This window comes from Humulus lupulus, chromosome 8 (assembly GCF_963169125.1).
Source record: "Humulus lupulus chromosome 8, drHumLupu1.1, whole genome shotgun sequence".
In the NCBI taxonomy this organism is placed as follows: Eukaryota; Viridiplantae; Streptophyta; class Magnoliopsida; order Rosales; family Cannabaceae; genus Humulus; species Humulus lupulus.
This window is the reverse complement of record NC_084800.1, coordinates 2,496,464-2,513,156: the sequence shown is the minus strand read 5'-3', so window position 1 is coordinate 2,513,156 and position 16,693 is coordinate 2,496,464. Positions and strand designations below refer to the sequence as shown.

General features: G+C 33.6%; 3 protein-coding genes across 5 annotated transcripts; 1 reads left to right on the top strand and 2 right to left on the bottom strand.

The window, feature by feature from the left end:
* The first annotated feature begins 1,543 nt into the window (after nt 1-1,543).
* Nucleotides 1,544-2,366, top strand: LOC133794138 (glycine-rich cell wall structural protein 2-like). The gene has a single exon (XM_062231340.1). It carries the CDS (start codon nt 1,647-1,649, stop codon nt 2,142-2,144), a length of 498 nt encoding a protein of 165 aa, XP_062087324.1. The 5' UTR covers nt 1,544-1,646; the 3' UTR covers nt 2,145-2,366.
* Nucleotides 2,367-3,848: 1,482 nt separating this feature from the next.
* LOC133794137 (secretory carrier-associated membrane protein 3-like) lies at nt 3,849-7,514 on the bottom strand. Its single transcript, XM_062231339.1, has 12 exons — nt 7,163-7,514; nt 6,139-6,255; nt 5,989-6,051; nt 5,608-5,641; nt 5,298-5,420; nt 5,062-5,124; nt 4,877-4,970; nt 4,739-4,784; nt 4,598-4,665; nt 4,449-4,497; nt 4,289-4,354; nt 3,849-4,172 (listed from the first exon to the last, which is right to left on the bottom strand). Exons 1-12 carry the CDS (start codon nt 7,220-7,222, stop codon nt 4,086-4,088), a joined length of 870 nt encoding a protein of 289 aa, XP_062087323.1. The 5' UTR covers nt 7,223-7,514; the 3' UTR covers nt 3,849-4,085.
* Nucleotides 7,515-9,876: 2,362 nt separating this feature from the next.
* On the bottom strand, nt 9,877-16,365 carry LOC133794136 (uncharacterized). 3 transcript variants are annotated; one of them, XM_062231335.1, is made up of 16 exons: nt 15,960-16,365; nt 14,854-14,949; nt 14,645-14,752; nt 14,498-14,527; nt 14,301-14,411; nt 14,015-14,098; nt 13,822-13,940; nt 13,440-13,541; nt 12,804-12,920; nt 12,655-12,720; nt 12,234-12,300; nt 11,788-11,841; nt 10,877-10,978; nt 10,546-10,572; nt 10,409-10,444; nt 9,877-10,260 (listed from the first exon to the last, which is right to left on the bottom strand). In XM_062231335.1, the coding sequence occupies exons 2-16, from the start codon at nt 14,911-14,913 to the stop codon at nt 10,126-10,128; spliced, it is 1,218 nt and encodes a 405-aa protein (XP_062087319.1). In that variant the 5' UTR covers nt 14,914-14,949; nt 15,960-16,365; the 3' UTR covers nt 9,877-10,125. The 3 variants fall into 3 exon arrangements, with proteins under 3 accessions (XP_062087319.1, XP_062087320.1, XP_062087321.1); XM_062231336.1 differs by lacking the exon at nt 15,960-16,365 and adding an exon at nt 15,053-15,165; XM_062231337.1 differs by lacking the exon at nt 14,854-14,949.
* Between the last annotated feature and the right edge of the window lie 328 nt (nt 16,366-16,693).

Sequence of the window (16,693 nt, the reverse complement as noted above, 5' to 3'; positions counted from 1 at the left end):
TAAGTTCAAACATGTTGTTGCACACGTGACTAATTTTTTTTATGCGAGTGGAAAACAACATGTTTGAACCTAGCTTTTTGTACTGTAAACTATTCAGAATTTTCTGAAAATTTGCAGGATGTTCTAAACAACTACAATATACAGAGTCATAAAAAAAATCACATCAAAAAGTATTCACGGGTTGAAAACATTAAAAAACATCACCAATAAAACTTAAAGTGAAATCCCTTAATAAAACTCTCCTATATAATATTATCATAATTTATAAGTCGGCATCACTGTTAACATCACGAACCTCTATATGTGAGTCTCTTTACATTGAAATGAAGAGCTCGCATACGTGAACCTCACTGATGTATGAAAATGACCACTGATTTTTAAGTCATTGTAATTAGAAAGTTTTATAATAATAATAATAAATTAACACACATTAGTTAATAGAAAATTTATTTTAAAATAAGAATATCTTCAATTGAAATAAAAGAAGAAAAATAAACTAAAACCAACATTAGTTTAACCATGTATATAAAATATATATATTGACAAAATAGTGCAACTACTCATAGTACTATCTTATCTTAATTGGTCACACTCAAAAACTCGATAGGTCGCCCTCATATCCAAATCCAAAAAGGCCATATGGCTTGAACAAACTCCAATTAGTATATTGCCAAATTTCAAATCTACAAATAAAGTGTTAATATTGAGGGGCTAATGTGATTAAATTACAAAAATTCCTTTTGTTTTTGGCTAAGTAAGATAATTCAACATTAATTTTTTAAAATTTATAAAAGTCCCCTTAAAAATCATGAAATAATTAACTTCTAAGTCAAAAAAATGACAAAACACTATTTGGAAACCCTAGCTAATCCAAAATTTAGAATAAAAACTAAAAATTAAGATTACATAATAATAAATAAATTTACTCCATTTTTTTAAAATATTCATGTGCATTTTAGATTTAATTTCATATTACTTTCGCTATATTGTTTATTATATTTGATTAGAATTTTTTTTTTCAACATTACACTAACCAAGTACAATGCATACAACTCTCTTAAAAAAAAAATTATGTTCGAAATAAGAGAAGCATATTATAAACCGCTTGATAAGCCTATATTAGTTGAACGGCTTAGTAAGCCTATATTATTTGATTTTGTTATTGAGTGTTATCTTCTTGCAATGAACTATGTCCGGTTGATCTATGAATGATTATTTTATTTATCGTTTAAATAAATTGATAAAAGGATTTTATAATTAGTCAAATCTTTCCATTATGTTACCAATTACTATCCAACAAAATCTATTAGAAGAAAAACACATTTTTTTTTTTCTTTTCTATATGCTTATTATAAATTACATAATTATATTGTAGGCTAGGCAAGGCATGATGATAATAATGAGAATGAGAATAGGAGTAAAAAGCAGCATAATAATGGCACTCGACCTACCTACCCCTCCATTCATGGAGGCCCCCTCAACTGTCCACTAATACTCTCCATTAATGCTCTTTCTTTCTTTCTTTCTTCCAACCCATTCTCAAAACTTTTTATATATTCCTCCCTAACCAAACGCTGCCTTCTCTCCTCATCACACTACTTACAAAGTCCCAACCAAACCATATCCATAATCAACCAAAAGCAAAAATGAACTCCATGACTAAAATTCTCTTCACCATCTTTCTTCTCACTGCTGCAGCTTCACTCTGTCACTCGATCCGACCCGGTTCCGATAAAGACTCCTACGGTGAGCTCAAGCACTCGAAGGGAACCCCTTCAAACCAGAACAACAACAAAGGTGGCGGTGGTGGTGGTGGTGGTGGGAACACCGGTAATATTCCAGGTGGCTTCTTCGGACCCGGACCCGCCTTCAACATACCCGGCTTCGGAAACGGCTACGGCAGCGGGATCATAGGTGGCGGGTACGGATCCGGGTTTGGTGGTCCGAGTGGAGGCCGCTCCAGAAATGGGGTGGTCAGGCCCACTGTGGTGTGCAAAGATAAGGGTCCCTGTTACCAAAAGAAGCTGACCTGTCCAGCTAAGTGTTTCACCTCCTATAGCCGGTCAGGGAAGGGCTACGGCGGTGGAGGCGGCGGCGGCGGCTGCACCATGGATTGCAAGAAGAAGTGTGTTGCTTATTGTTAGAAGGATATAAGCTCCGGTGTGACGGAGCCGGTAGACGGTAATGGCTGGTTTCAATACTATAACATACAGTTTAATGTGATGCAGTTTTTAGTAGATCATAATATATATATATATGATATGTAATATTATACAATATAGTATTGTATAAGTTGTGGTGTGTAAGAGTTTTTATGACTCTGAGAGACTTTTTAATTATCTGCTTACTATAGATTTGGTTCTTCACTTTTTCCAGTCTTTCCTTCCTCGATCGTTAGATATTTTGATATTATCTAAACTCTAAAGTATCTCGTTTGGTAAAAATGATAATTAGAGTCGATCATGTTTAAACAAAGTAAAATTTTTAGAATTGGAGATATATTATTTGGAGGGTTCTTAATTTGGTTATAATTGTTCTAAGATGTATGTAACATATATGAGATTTACCAAATTCATGTTGCATTTAATAGTTTCAGCTGGCATGATTGGAAATGGACATGTGTGTGTTTTTCTCTTCATTAATTGTAGGGTCCAACTTTGACTATTGGATTTGATAGAACTTGATCTACCTTGATCTGATATATATGGAGAAAGAAAGAACAATGATTTGATATGTAATAAGTAAATCTCTGTACAACAAAGCTTTGGCTACAACAAAAAATCAACAACATCAACAACAGAGTTTCTAAAGAAATTGTCATTTGTAATGATTTTTTTTTTAATGTCAAGGATTCATGTTTTAGCTAAACCATGCTATGTCTCTGAATATGGTACAGATTATTCCTCGTATATTTGACCCTAAATTGTGACTAATTCTTAGTTGAATGAAATTCAGTTTATTTAATGATAATAATAATAATAAACTAAATATTCTCCGTACAAAAATTTAGATTTGTTACCTTTTTTTTTTCTTTCTGTTGGGTTTTGAAAGTGACATATGAGAGAAGAGTTTTGACAAAAGTATACCTCTCTTTGTTGAGATGTGGTCACAAGAAATAGAAACTCCATAAGCTAAAATGAGTAATTCAAACACTGTAAAGTAGTAAAAGATGCAACTTTATTAGAAAAGAAGGATTACATAAATATGGTCAAATTTCTTGGAGAAGAAAGAACCGCCAATCTTGTAAGTTGTAACTATGCTAAATTTAATCTAAACGGTGAGAAATGTGAATAACAGAGAAATAACGTGATTATTACACATTAAAGATGACTTTGTAGCCACTTTTTCTCTTCCCATCCTTCGAAAATTAGATAACTACTAGAATTTGATTTCTTAGAGTTACTACACATTTGATAATCTAATCAATAATAATCTCATATTCAACATCAACCTTTCATACTCATAATAAAGTCATGAAAAATAGTTCAAGAATTTAACAAGTCAACTAATGAATTCCAAGTTTTTGATTGAAATTTTTTTTTTTGGGTCGGGAATAAAGTTTATTACTATTTAGAATGTAACGGAAAAAAAGTACAAGTCGGAAAGAGTTCCTCCAACCGGCAAAATTCATCATCTAGCCTAAAGACATACTTTACCAATCCATGGGCCAGATTATTAAACTTTCAGCCAACATGTTATAGAGAAATTTTATTAAAATGCCTATCAAGATGAATTTTATCATGTAAAAGCAAAAGGTTAAAGAAGACTAAGAGAGAGAGATTTGATTTTTGTTAATGATTGAATTTGGAAAGTTTTAAGAAATTATGCAACTCGTTAATTTTAAAAAGTGGGAAAAAATGGGTACAAGGCCACTCATATCATAGCAAAAACTAACTCTGGTAGTTTGTTTGTTTGTAACAATCGGTGTCATGGTGATAAACAAATATGAACACAAGCAGCAAACAAGCATTTGTATAAGCTAAGGCTAAGGCTAAGGGCATCGCATAGTGCATATACAATCTAACTTCATTCATTCCATTTTCATAGACTCAGCTCAGCTGGTGAATGTGATTATGTGAATCGCTTCATAGTGCTGCCCTCATGGCTTGTCTTGCAGCTTCACGCTTCATCTCAGCAGCCTTACCACTCCCTCGGAAGTACATGTATACTTGCTGCGAGTCACAACACAACAACAAATAACACAAATGTAAATAATTGGCAGAACCACCCTCTCTTATGTATTAGTTCAAGAATCTTTTGTTGAGATTTGAAAGTCAAAAGAAGTTACCTGAATAACCCAGACACTGACCAACGACTCCATGCAAAATAGGCCGAACCCGATGAAGTAAAAGATCTGTTTTACGAGCAAAAGAAAATTCAGTTGATGAATGCTATTGCTATTCATTCCCATGTATCAATTGAGATCTTGAATTTACAAACATTCTTACCCCAACCAAAGCATTCTGACCAATAAGATTAATTGCAGGCAGAATACCACTGTTTTCAAAGGCACAAACAACATATTAATAGTGCTGAATAAAGAAGTCCAAAAGTTCTTGACATGTGCATAAAAGTGAAGTCATGTTCGTGTACATACGTGAGAGAATTTCCTCTGAAAACAATAGGAGGAGCGACCGCAGAGAATATGCAGAAGGCAATGTGAAGCTGTAGCAGAAGATATTACACACTCATTCTTCAATTCTTGAAAAAAAATGAGAGAGACAAAAGAGACACATACCAGATAAAACAAGAAAAACCATCCAAACTTAAAAGCACTTTCACTCCTGCACAAGAAGAAACAGGAGCACTCAAATTAGAAGATAAAGATGTGTGGATAAAAGTAACATTCATGTTGGGAATTATGAGAAACGTGTACCTAAAAGCACGGTATAGTGGACGGTACCACAGCACGTAAGAACCTGGGACCCCTGATATGAAGTAGATGAGAGCTAGGAACCAGATCGTCACCCCTGCAATCATGAACAGATCATCATACATCAGATAAATAATGAATAACACCTATTTATTTACAGAAAATATGTATAGTGATTTTGTATTCACTTTCTCCTTTAATCCATGCTGTTGAAACTGCTATGATATTCCAGAGAAGGCAAACCATCAATCCTGTATACACAAAAACTCATCATCAAATCACGGCCATCTATAATAGAATGTCAGCAACTTGAGTAGACTAACATAACTGGAGCAGCTAACTATTACTACAAACAAATCAAACTATAACATAATGAAAATGATCAGTGTCATAAATCAACAAAATCAAGCATTGATTAACATACCTAACCATGTCGAGAACGCAAGATACTGCATTTTCTGTAAATGTATTGGTATTTCATTTCCAATATCATGATGAATTATTGGAAAGAAAGGTGGCCAATTTTTCTCTTCGATAACTATTCCAGCTGCAAGAAAAGGGCGATAGATCTATGAAATGACTGTCACGTATATGAACATTTTCTCTATGCACTTCAAACACTTTATGCTAAGGTGGAATCCATATTTTTCTGTGAAAACTAGAATGAAAGATGGTACTCAAATGCAGGGTAGTTTCTATCTAAAAGAAGAAGAAAATAACACAGGATGACTTACCCCGAGCTGCAGCTTCTTCTCTCCGTCTTAGGTCCTGCTCAACAATTAAGCAGACTGATGAAATTCATTGAAGAGGTACTTAAGCAAATAACTACCATCACAAGAAATTGCTATGTCGAGAAATCAATATTACTTTTAAGAAAGACAAAATGTATTATTTGACACATAAATGTTAGGCACATGTTCAAACATACATAGGATATCTTTGGCCCAAAACAAACTGTATGCTTCATAGTACTGAAGGCCAACATCCTACTATCAAATGATCCACCACTCCATGGTTCATTATGAATAATGATCGAACTAAAATTCAAACACCAGTCAAGTATGTATAAAATGTGCATGTATTAAGAATTCATAAATCTGCTCATAAATAGATACCTGCTCACGCCTTCTCAATTCAGCTTCTTTTGCTTGGAGTTCCTTCTCTTTCTTTCGCAAATCCTAAATTAAATAACATCACAAATATTAGACGAAACACATGTAATAATTGCTATGCATCAAACAATCAAAGTAAGAATTTGGTCCTACCATATTCGAATCCATAGGGATATCAACCGTGGAACCTCGACCATAATTGAAATCAACAGGCTCGGGAGGAAGAGGAGACAACCTTGAGTCTCTGGCTGTAGCAGCAGTTCCGGGGTTCTGAAAAATGAAAATGCATTTACACTCATACTTGAGAACTCCAAAGATGATAATAAGAGCCTGTATATCTTCCTTTTAACCCTTTCTTCTCTGAGAAGGGACAGTGAGAAAACTAACATAGATAAAACAAGAATCACAAAAGAGCAAAACCATGGTATATGCGCAATGCCAATAGGGAAGGAGCCAAACCAAGGTAAAAGAGCAAAAACATCATGTATAACACGCCCCATGGGAAAACTTGCCTTAAAAGCATTGTTAATAAGATTACAAAAAAAGAGTCATGACTAATAAGTAAAATTTTCATCGGGTTCTGAAAAAGAAAAAGAACGTGAAATGTAATTCTGCCATTAGGCATGCATTTAGATATTAGTAACAGCTAAACCCAGTGACTTTTTCTAATGGTAAATCCACTACCATTTTTATCAAGCTTCTCCACTCCACATAGACTTTGGTTACACAAATTCATATTCCAGTGATTACAAAAATGGCATTTGATCATCAAAGTAACTTGCTAATCATATTAGGGCACCCTGCCCTTTGGTATAGCAGACCAGAAAAACGACATAAATAAGTAATTCAGAAACTTAGGTATTGCAGTGACGAAATTGTGGTCCTTAGTTTGTAATTCCTACAAGAAATTTCAGCAACACAAGGATTTCTTGTACATGATAATAACCATGTAAATTTTCAATTACACGTGAAAATTCAAGTCCTGTAAACACACAACGCAGTTTAATTCACAGATGAAAAGAACCCCAGAAAGTAAAATCTAGTTCTTAAGCAAACCAAACCCATTTCAGTGGTGATCACCCAAAGTCAACCACCATAATCAACCGAATTCACTAGGCTCAAAAGCCCAATTCAAATTCAAAACCACCAAATAAGTTTGAATCATACAGAGACTTACAGAGAAAGGGTTGACTTCTTCTTCTTCGGCAAAAGGGTTGTGATCGTAGCGACCAGCCATGGTTAGAGAGGTTAATTAATTCTACACTGAGAGAAAAAAAATGGGCACAGAAGTAATCTGAGAGATCTATCTATGTAATCTAGGACTGTACGGAAAAGGTAAAGGGTAGGAATAAGTTTGTATCAGAAGAATTTGAAACCAAAAAAAAAATGGAAATTCCAAAAATTGATAGCTTTGTCTTGGCAGTAAAGCAATGTGATATAGGAACAGAGACGATGAAATCTTAGAGAGAGAAAATATAATTTGGTTTTATTGTAGAGAGAGAAATAAAAAATTGGACTTTGGACTCGTCTACGGTCGGCCCTGTTTCACAAATACAAAACCGTACTTCGAAATTTTTAAGAAAAAAACAGCGGGAGAGGATAGAAAGTCAAAGTCGCCTACTCCACGCGGCATTTCTTTTCTTTTTTTTCTTAATTAATTTAGGAAATTTATTTATTTACTCTATATTTTTACAAAGTATGATTTTAGTACTATTTATTTTTAAAAATGCTTATATAGTACCTTGTATTTTAAAATTATACATATTTGATACCCTAGATTCAGATTTGATAGATAAAATTTTGTCAATATAATTATACTGTCATATGTAATTAAGTAATTAAATTTAAATTTAGAACTTATATAATTGATAGCAGTTTGATTAAATTGGTAAAAAATTATTAATTAAATTTGAGTTTAGGGTACCAAATATGTACGATTTTAAAATACATGGTACCATATGAGCATTATTGAAAACAAATAGTACCAAAATAATATTTTGCAAAAATACAAAATACCAAATGGCTACCTACCCATTAATTTATATAAAACAGAATATTATGGTTTTGGTTAGGGGTCAAATATTAGGTATACTTATTTTCTTTTTTATTATGTAAATTATTGATTCTGATATAAATTTTGCGTAGGCTAAAATAAGTGAGTGGCTAGATAAGATAAGAGGGTACAAAATTGCTTTCGGTTGTTGTGTGATTTATATAAATATCATTTTAGAAAATAAAATGGTTATATTCATTTTGTTGGGAGAGGGAAAAAAATGATAAAGCAATATATTTGAAGATGACTTCTTAGCATATTTGGATTGGAGTACCCTAATGTTTTACACCTTCCGTTTTGTTCGTTCATTCATTTATAATTTTTTTTTGAAGGTGATATTGTTTGTGTAGCTAACCCCACTTAACCGGCTAGAATATGGCAAAAGTAAACATCAATAATTCTTTCACATTATTATTTTATAATAAATAAAACTCACGGACAAGAATAATGAGTTTCATCTAAAAATCAATTAGTGATTAGTGGAGTTACTAATATACTTATTAATAATTCAATATTTTTATACTTGTTCTAATTGGGACATTATACTTCAATATCCTCTCAAGATGGTGGCTAATTTTTGTTCACCCATCTTAAATTTGTGCACTATGTGAATCTCATGCGGCTCACTATTTGAATCGGTGTGGATCGAATGCTTGCTAAGGATATGACTCATGATACCATGACAAAAATTACGATATTATATTTAAAAATCAATTGGTGATTAGTATAGTTAGTTACTCATGTACTTATTAATAGTTTAATATTGTTACACTTGTTCGGTAGGTTGTACTCCAATACTCACGAATATGCAATCTTTTTTATTATTATTTATATAATAATAATAATAATAATAGGTTAGCTTGCTCATTCTTCTTGTTGCTCTCGAAGAACAACAGCTGGTTCAATCAAATTACTCTTGCATGGGCCAATGAGAATTGGGCTGCCGCTTTGGTTTTTGTCTTTTACATCTGTTGCGCTAAGTTTTATAATTAACAGATTAACAGTGACCCTTTTTAAAACACCAAAACGACATAACAAGTATCAAAAGTAGATTATGGAGCATACATTTTACATAGTTTGATTTATCCAAAGTCCTCCACTTTTTTTCTATTCTCACATAGGAAAGAATACAATATGTTGGAAAAACTGATTAGTCTAATTTCAAGTTCGTTTATTTTGTATTCCCACAAGTTAGTTTTAAAAATTAAATGAAAAACATTAAAGTCATTTGACCATGAATAAATTAAAGATTGAATAACACCATTTACTAGTCGTCTAAATCAAGTTCGATAGAGATAAAGAAACGGCACATAATAAATGCAGCATTGAGACTAAAATGTTGTGCTTCGTAGCTGTAACTCCAAACTTAGACGTTTTGGAAATAACTTGTATCATTCTAGAAACCAAGACTAAAAAAATTTCTGGCCAAAACGACCGTATAAACATATCTGTAGTCAAATAATAATAATAATAATAATAATAATAATAATAATAATAATACAAGAGATGGTTAGTCTTTATAACTTGGCCTGTACGTAAGTTTCAAGATTTGAATTTGACTAGCCCTAAAGTAGACAAAACACGTTTAGTGCTATACACCACATATGTTTTACCGTTTCAATCTATGGCTCATCTAACTTCTATGCAGAGCCAATCCAATCCAATCCAATCCACCACTATTCTAAAACCCATTTTTGGGGCTATTTCTTTGTTCCTTCTTTGGTCATAAATCTATATCAACATTCTTTGCAGCAAAGTTGAGCAAAGTAATGCCTGCCTAGCACAACTAGCCGAACGTGGACACCATTTTGTATGTATTAGAATGATGATTTCTGTAGTTCACGTTCGACCAATTAGTAAACCTTTTAATTACACCAAGACTATGTGTTACAGCTCGAGCTAGGTACAGGTAATGAAATAACTCTAAAGCCAAAATTATGAATATTTAAATAAATGAAATGATTAAGAAGAGTACAACAAACGCTGAAGGAGAAGCTGAAGCTAGCAGTGTAGAGTGGGGACCAACTAGACTGAGAATGATGATGGGCAAAACATTTGAAGCACACAGCTAGGATAAGGAGCTTAGTTTAGTGGTGGCTGCGTTTTCGTTTTCTCAGTCTTTGAATACTTTTAAATGGCTCAATCCAGTTCTTGTCCTCGTCCACTGCACGATTCCATCGCTCCTTGAAGATTTGAAGCTCCCATGTCGATTGCCTCCTTATCTGCAAGTGCGCATATTGAAAGGAACATTCATGATTTCACAAAGTTTTTGGAGAAACTTGGTGTTCACCATGGAATACCTGTGCAGGCCACAGGTTGCGACAGCAATACAGAAAGTTGACACATTTAATAAAGATTAGACAGTCTCACCTCAGTTCGTATATCACCAGCTCCAGTAGCATGCTTCTGAGTAACATCAATAAAGATATATGACTTTAGTCAAAGTGTTCTAAATATTTTCGGACAAATCGAAATGTTACATTTGTTTAGAGTAGACTGGAGTTTACCTTAGTTACCACCTCAGAATTTGAGCCCTGCAAAAAAGGGAGTGGAGTAGATTATAGGGGAGCAAATGTTATGGGACAAAAACTCAAATATATATATTTTTAATATAGAAAATTCTATCAACATCGTCAATTATGATTTATGAGTTGAGAGTAATCATTCATAACAAATACGTGGTCTACAAAGCATATATGATTCATGTGAGTTCATCAATGATAGTAAAAATCCTCAAGTATGCACACATGAAAATATGCATTTACCATGCCATCTCACAGTCAAGGGAAAAACCTATTGCTTTTGTAAGGTGGAAGGGGCAATCAAATTCAAACTAACCTTTTTTACAGAAGAGACCACCCCACCACCACCCAAACTTTGTATGCCTTTATGAACTATATATTCACTATCAACCACACCAACCTTCCTGGTCCGATCACCCTGTTAAAAGAACTATGTTATTACATTTCTCATCAAGGAAAGTATTAAAAGAACTAAACAAAAACACAAGCAAGTTGAAGTAAAAGAACATATCAACATTTTGAAAATTTAAGAGAGATTAAAGAAAAAGGAGCTTGTAAAACGAGCAGAGCACTACGCCATGCTGTAGTTTTTTTGGTTGCGAAACAGAGAATGAAAAGAGTTAGTGTATATAGCATTCATCCAAAATTGCCAAGGATGTCAACAGGCATTGAAAATGTCTTCGTAGAAAGCAGGAGGTCTAAATTATGCTGCAATTCTCTCTAAAGTTTCTTATGTTGAAAATAAAGAAGGAAAAGAGTTGGCTCCTCTGTTTCCATCTCATTCTCTGGTCACGTTTACAGATCCATCCGAAAATGGCCAAGAATGTCAATTGGAGAGAAGGGATTTTGTAACAGAGAGGAGAGTTAAATTATGCTGCCAATCTCCATTCTTTTTTCTCTTTCCTCTCGTTCTGTAAACAGCTTTCCAGAATCAGTCATTAAAACCATCTCCTGTGGCCCCTGCTATAGTGTTACCCCTTAAGTAGCTTGATTGACCTAAGTGTTTTTCATTTCTTTTTCTTTTTTTTCTGGTTGAAAAGAACAAATGCACACATATCCAACAAAGTTGTGGAGACATTCCCAAGGTATGATTGGATGTGTAAGAGTGGGGAAATGTGAAATAGTCAACAAGATGATAGTGATACAATGTCTTCCATATGGTAAAAAGTTATAAGAATTAATCAAAGCTCCTAAGTCTTGAACAAGAACTAAGAAAGTAAGTATCACCTGTGCACAATACCCAAGTTTCATGTCCATTCCCCATCCGTGAACAAGATCATTCTGAACAAAAAAGAAAGCATTTTGATTAGGAATTCAACCATGATAAATGCTTAGAGAATTATAATTTGCATAACATCAATTTTGCTACCAGGAAGTAGTTAAAAGCAAAAGTGTGAAGCTGAATCTTAAAAGAACAAGGACATATAAAAGGACTTCAGATGAACAGATACATCAAGATTTTCAATCATCGTAGAAACCAAAATATAAATATAAGTGGTGCACTGAACTACATCTACTAATAATGTAGTGTAAGTCATATAAATCAAATAACAAAGTCGTATTCATGCTGTAAGACTAAGATTACAAAATGCGAAAATTGTTTTCGCTTGATCATTTCAATAATAGTGTCTGCCAAATTAAAAGAGTGATTGGATGCCACCATTACAAGTTACCTGGATAAGATGCCAAGTACACCGCCAAGCAGATCTAGAAAACACTGGGGCCATACCTTCAACAAATCTAGATAAGAAAATGCAGAAACCAGTAAGTCCACCAATATATCAATCCATAAGATTTTTAAAACCAAGTACTATTATTAAATTCAGCAATAAGATATCTCACTTTACTTCGAGTGGGTCAGTTAGGAGAAGGACAAGACATAAAGGACATAATCAGGATCTTAAAAGTACTTAACTTTAAAAAAGGATAAAAATATTTTCTACACCTACACTAAGATATGTATCCACTTCATCTTTTAAAAAAAAACAGTGGACTTTATAATGAGAAAATTTGCCATACATATAATAAATAGAAACATCCAAATGCTATATGCAGGGAAGAATTTGAATGGTAGGGTAGCTAAAAAAACCATACCCGGTGCATGGTGGCCCCTCACTTGCATCTGAACACTTAGTACTGCCTCTTAGGTCATAAACCCTTCTGTTAACATGTAAAAAGTTTATATAAGGCTCACATGCCTGTTAGAAAATTTTAATGACAGATAAATAAACGTGTCTGGTAACCTGTGAAACTTCTTTGTTCTAGCACGAATAGTAATTCTATGATGTATCTCTGTTGAATTAGGATCTAAGGCTGGCTGAGATATTTCCAGTCCTTCTCTTCTTACAATTTTGATGTATCTAGCAAAAAAAAGAAAAGATTATGAATGGAGAGAATAAGCCCGTTAATAATTAAATTACATTAAACTCTGCTAACAAGAGACCAAGCAGAAATATCTACGCAATAAAATCTTCCAATCTGCTCTAATAGCATTGATAGAATGTCAGAGGAGTTCAACAAATGCACTGTTGCATTATATTCATATACACATAGCTTACTGAATACAACAGACCTACAGTACAGCTATTCTATCAGCTTTTGTTCTTGTAAAAAATTAATGGATAGATATGTTGCAAGAAAGTTGTTGAGTCATGAACCAGCAGTTTATAGTAATTTACAAAAAATCAAATATGAATCATCTATAAAACAAAGTATATTTTTTCCTTTCTATCATAAGGAGTGCATTTGCAAGTCCAAAATAATTTTTGTCACAACATCAACTCTATGTCTCCATCGCAGAAAAAGCAAAGATCCAAGCCACAGCCAACAAAATAAGAATAGTCCCAGCAAAGGATCTTCGAGAAGCCCATCAATATTACCTTCCAGGGTTAAAGTTCTCAACTCCCAAATCCTCATCCCAGAGAAACACATAATCATATATGGACACAACATCTGGATGTAAAAAGCGCTTAGCAAACCACCTGTGATGAACCAAAACACTATTACTGAAACAGAAATTAAAAAAGAGCAATATAGAAACTACCACCGGTAAGCTGAAGTGTCAATCCCAATGAGCTAAATAAAGACAAAAAGTAGGCAAATACCATTCACCGTGTCAATCTTAGCAAATTTTGGGTTGAACAAGCCTTACCAAGAGAAATCTTAGAACTTGTATTTCTTTGAAGAGAGATGATGTATTCTCTCATTGAATCACATAATTAAACAAATGATCAAATACCCAACTATTAACAACAAACATACCACTTTGTTTGGTTCTGCGCAACAATGTGTATGGCCTCATTACTCCACTCAAGATCCAACCATCCATCAACATTTCCATCATAATGGAATAGAATAATGGTAAAATTCTCTGGAAGAAACTGAAATTAATGGAATTAGGCAAAGAAGATAATGAGATAGCATTTTGAATAATAAAGAGAAGAAAATGTATTACCTTTTGCACCATATCATCAACATTAAGTTTTTGCTCAATGCCAACTGGAACAGCCAGCAAGTTACGATGGCTATAGTCGTTTACCTGCCAGTGCCATTTGATATGACCCAAGAACACCAGGTTACAAAAAGTATTTTTTTAATATATATTTATAGAAACAACTAAGAAAACACCAGTGTAGTCTACAAATTAGCAATTAGCAACAGCATATAAATCTGCATATAAGGAGCAATACTAAAAAAAGAAGGAAAACATGTGTTATATTATAAGAGGATCTGAATCTTACCTTTGACCTTGAGCTACTCGTCAACCACAGCGGCCTTAATTCTAAATCTGACCTAGCTTGTATAATACCACGAGGTAAACCACTTAACTCTCTGGAAGCCACAAGCAATTCCTATACGAAATCATTAAAAGAATTGAGAACTTTGTCATAATGCACACAAAGCAAGTGAAACATTTGTAAGGTATATGTTAGCTTACTGAGCCAAAAGGATGAATTTTTGTTTCCATCTGATAATAAAAGGAGGAAAAGAAATCAGTAGACTATCTACTGGGAAAACAAAATTAATTAAATGGATACTCATAAATAACGTCGCATACTCAAACAGAATGATCGAGCCATTGTACCTCCGTGTGCTTATGTTGATAATTTGTGGTTCTATACACAATAAACAGCATGACAGTGCACACAATTCCCATAAACGGAAGTTGCTTCATCTTGAATCCGCATCTTCCCTGCATCAAAATTTGGAATATTATAACTCGAAGGCAAATTAATATCTCCAGAATACAAGACACTTCAATCTTAACAAGAGAGTAAAAGAACACGATCATACTGCATCAGACGTAACATTCTTTTTCTTCAAAAGCCATCTCCATGATTTTAGTAACTTCATAGACAATCAAGGCTTCTACTTTATTTTCATAACAAGCTGCATCAAACGTTCACAACTAAAAATTAAAAACAAAAACCGCTATTGGTAATTACTCGAATCATATGCTATCACAAATAACCTCAATGACATCACTTATTACATATTACTAGAATATTGAGTATAATTCACGGGAGGTATAACAATATTTCGAATGCAAGAAGCTTGAAACATCTAAAGCTATGGCTTCCCCACAATGAAAATTACGAATTCAAAAGCTTGACATCTATCATTTTCCAAGTTCCAGAATAAGAATAAGTGAGCAGCTTATTCAATTAGATACACGTCTTATGAGCTCAAGCATTTAAGTGCCTGAGAGGGAGCTAGGGATGAGAAGAATTTCTAGCGTATGACTTACGAAGGAAAATAAATAAGTTAAGTCGGGGCAGGGATGGAAGTACAGAAGTCAAAGTTTTGGGTCTGCCTTTGCGTGGGAAAGATTGCGGATCTATCCATAGAATAGCAATTGGAAAATGAAAACAGAGATTCTAACACACATTTTAGAACAACACCCATCTGACACTGCAATCAAACAAGGAAACTAGAACCAACCTATCTTAAAATAACACAAAAGACCCCCATTTATATATACTCTATAAGAATTGCTAAACATGAATATCCATAGACGATAACTATCAAAGAATGCTTAAAAAAATATATGACTTTTTCGAATACCCGTATGAAGTAAAAAAATTCCCAGCGCCAAAAAGTGAAGATAAGAAAAACTACATATATTGAAATAAGGAAAAAAAAATAGATCTTAAAATCGAAGATATACATACAGCGAAAAAAACAAACCCATCAAGTTTCATAACTCAATCTTAGCTAAAAAAAAAAGCTCGCTTTTTGTCATATTTATCATCTTTACTCTTTTAGTTTTTATCTTTAAATCTTTGCATTGATCAACCATCTCCAAAACTCATTTCCGCACAATACTTCTCTAGCAAATTAGCCCCCACCGCCAAAAATAAACTCGAAAAATAACATTAATAATAATAATAATGACAAACCTTAGTTGCACAAGACCAGAAAAGGTCAGATCGAGGTAAGGGTAGAGCAGAGCGAAAAATAAAAGCAGCCAGTTCGATGCCAAGAGACAATGAACGGCGCCAACGTTCGCCGGAAAAGAAAAGAAGATTCCGATAGAGGAAGAAGGGAAGGTCGAGAGACGAAGAAATCGGAATCGGAAGCGGCACTTTTGAAGGCAGTGAAAGTGAGGTGAAGAAGAAGAGAGAGAAAGATGATGACTGTTGTTATTGTTGCATGCCCGAAAGTGAGAAGAACAGAGCTTTTTTGGGCTGGCCGACGAGTCTCTCGGCGCACCGGACACGCGCACGCTCCCCTTTTATTCTTGTAACTTTTTACTTTCTCTTTTTTTTTTTTTTTTTTTTTTTCTACTACTACTCTACTCTCTTAAATCTATTACTTTTCCGGACCAGTCCAAAGAATGAAAAATAAATATTCTATATTATAATTCGCATATTTCCCTTATTAATTATTATTATTATTATTGTTAGTGGATTGCCAACAACAAACTCATAAACCTCTCTTAATTAATTTAAACTCATAAACCTCTCTTAATTAATTTATGTTACCGAAAACACATGTAGGATACGTTTGGTAGTGGGATTGCGTGGTATTGTATTATATTATAATAAATTTTGTTCTATAACATATTTTTATATAGTAATATGTTTAGTATCGACATGTATTTACATATAAATGTCTATACAAGATATAATAT

Excerpts from the sequence above, each read along its gene's own strand:
- LOC133794138 (XM_062231340.1), top strand. The coding sequence starts at position 1,647 with ATGAACTCCATGACTAAAATTCTCTTCACCATCTTTCTTCTCACTGCT.
- LOC133794137 (XM_062231339.1), bottom strand. The coding sequence starts at position 7,222 with ATGGCTGGTCGCTACGATCACAACCCTTTTGCCGAAGAAGAAGAAGTC. Across the intron at positions 6,256-7,162 it reads AAGAAGTCAACCCTTTCTCT|AACCCCGGAACTGCTGCTAC; the intron begins GTAAGTCTCTGT and ends TTCATTTTTCAG. Across the intron at positions 5,421-5,607 it reads AGAAGAAGCTGCAGCTCGGG|CTGGAATAGTTATCGAAGAG; the intron begins GTAAGTCATCCT and ends CTTTTCTTGCAG.
- LOC133794136 (XM_062231335.1), bottom strand. The coding sequence starts at position 14,913 with ATGAAGTTACTAAAATCATGGAGATGGCTTTTGAAGAAAAAGAATGTT. Across the intron at positions 12,721-12,803 it reads AGAACAAAGAAGTTTCACAG|AAGGGTTTATGACCTAAGAG; the intron begins GTTACCAGACAC and ends ACATGTTAACAG. Across the intron at positions 10,573-10,876 it reads TGGTCTCTTCTGTAAAAAAG|GGCTCAAATTCTGAGGTGGT; the intron begins GTTAGTTTGAAT and ends CCTTTTTTGCAG.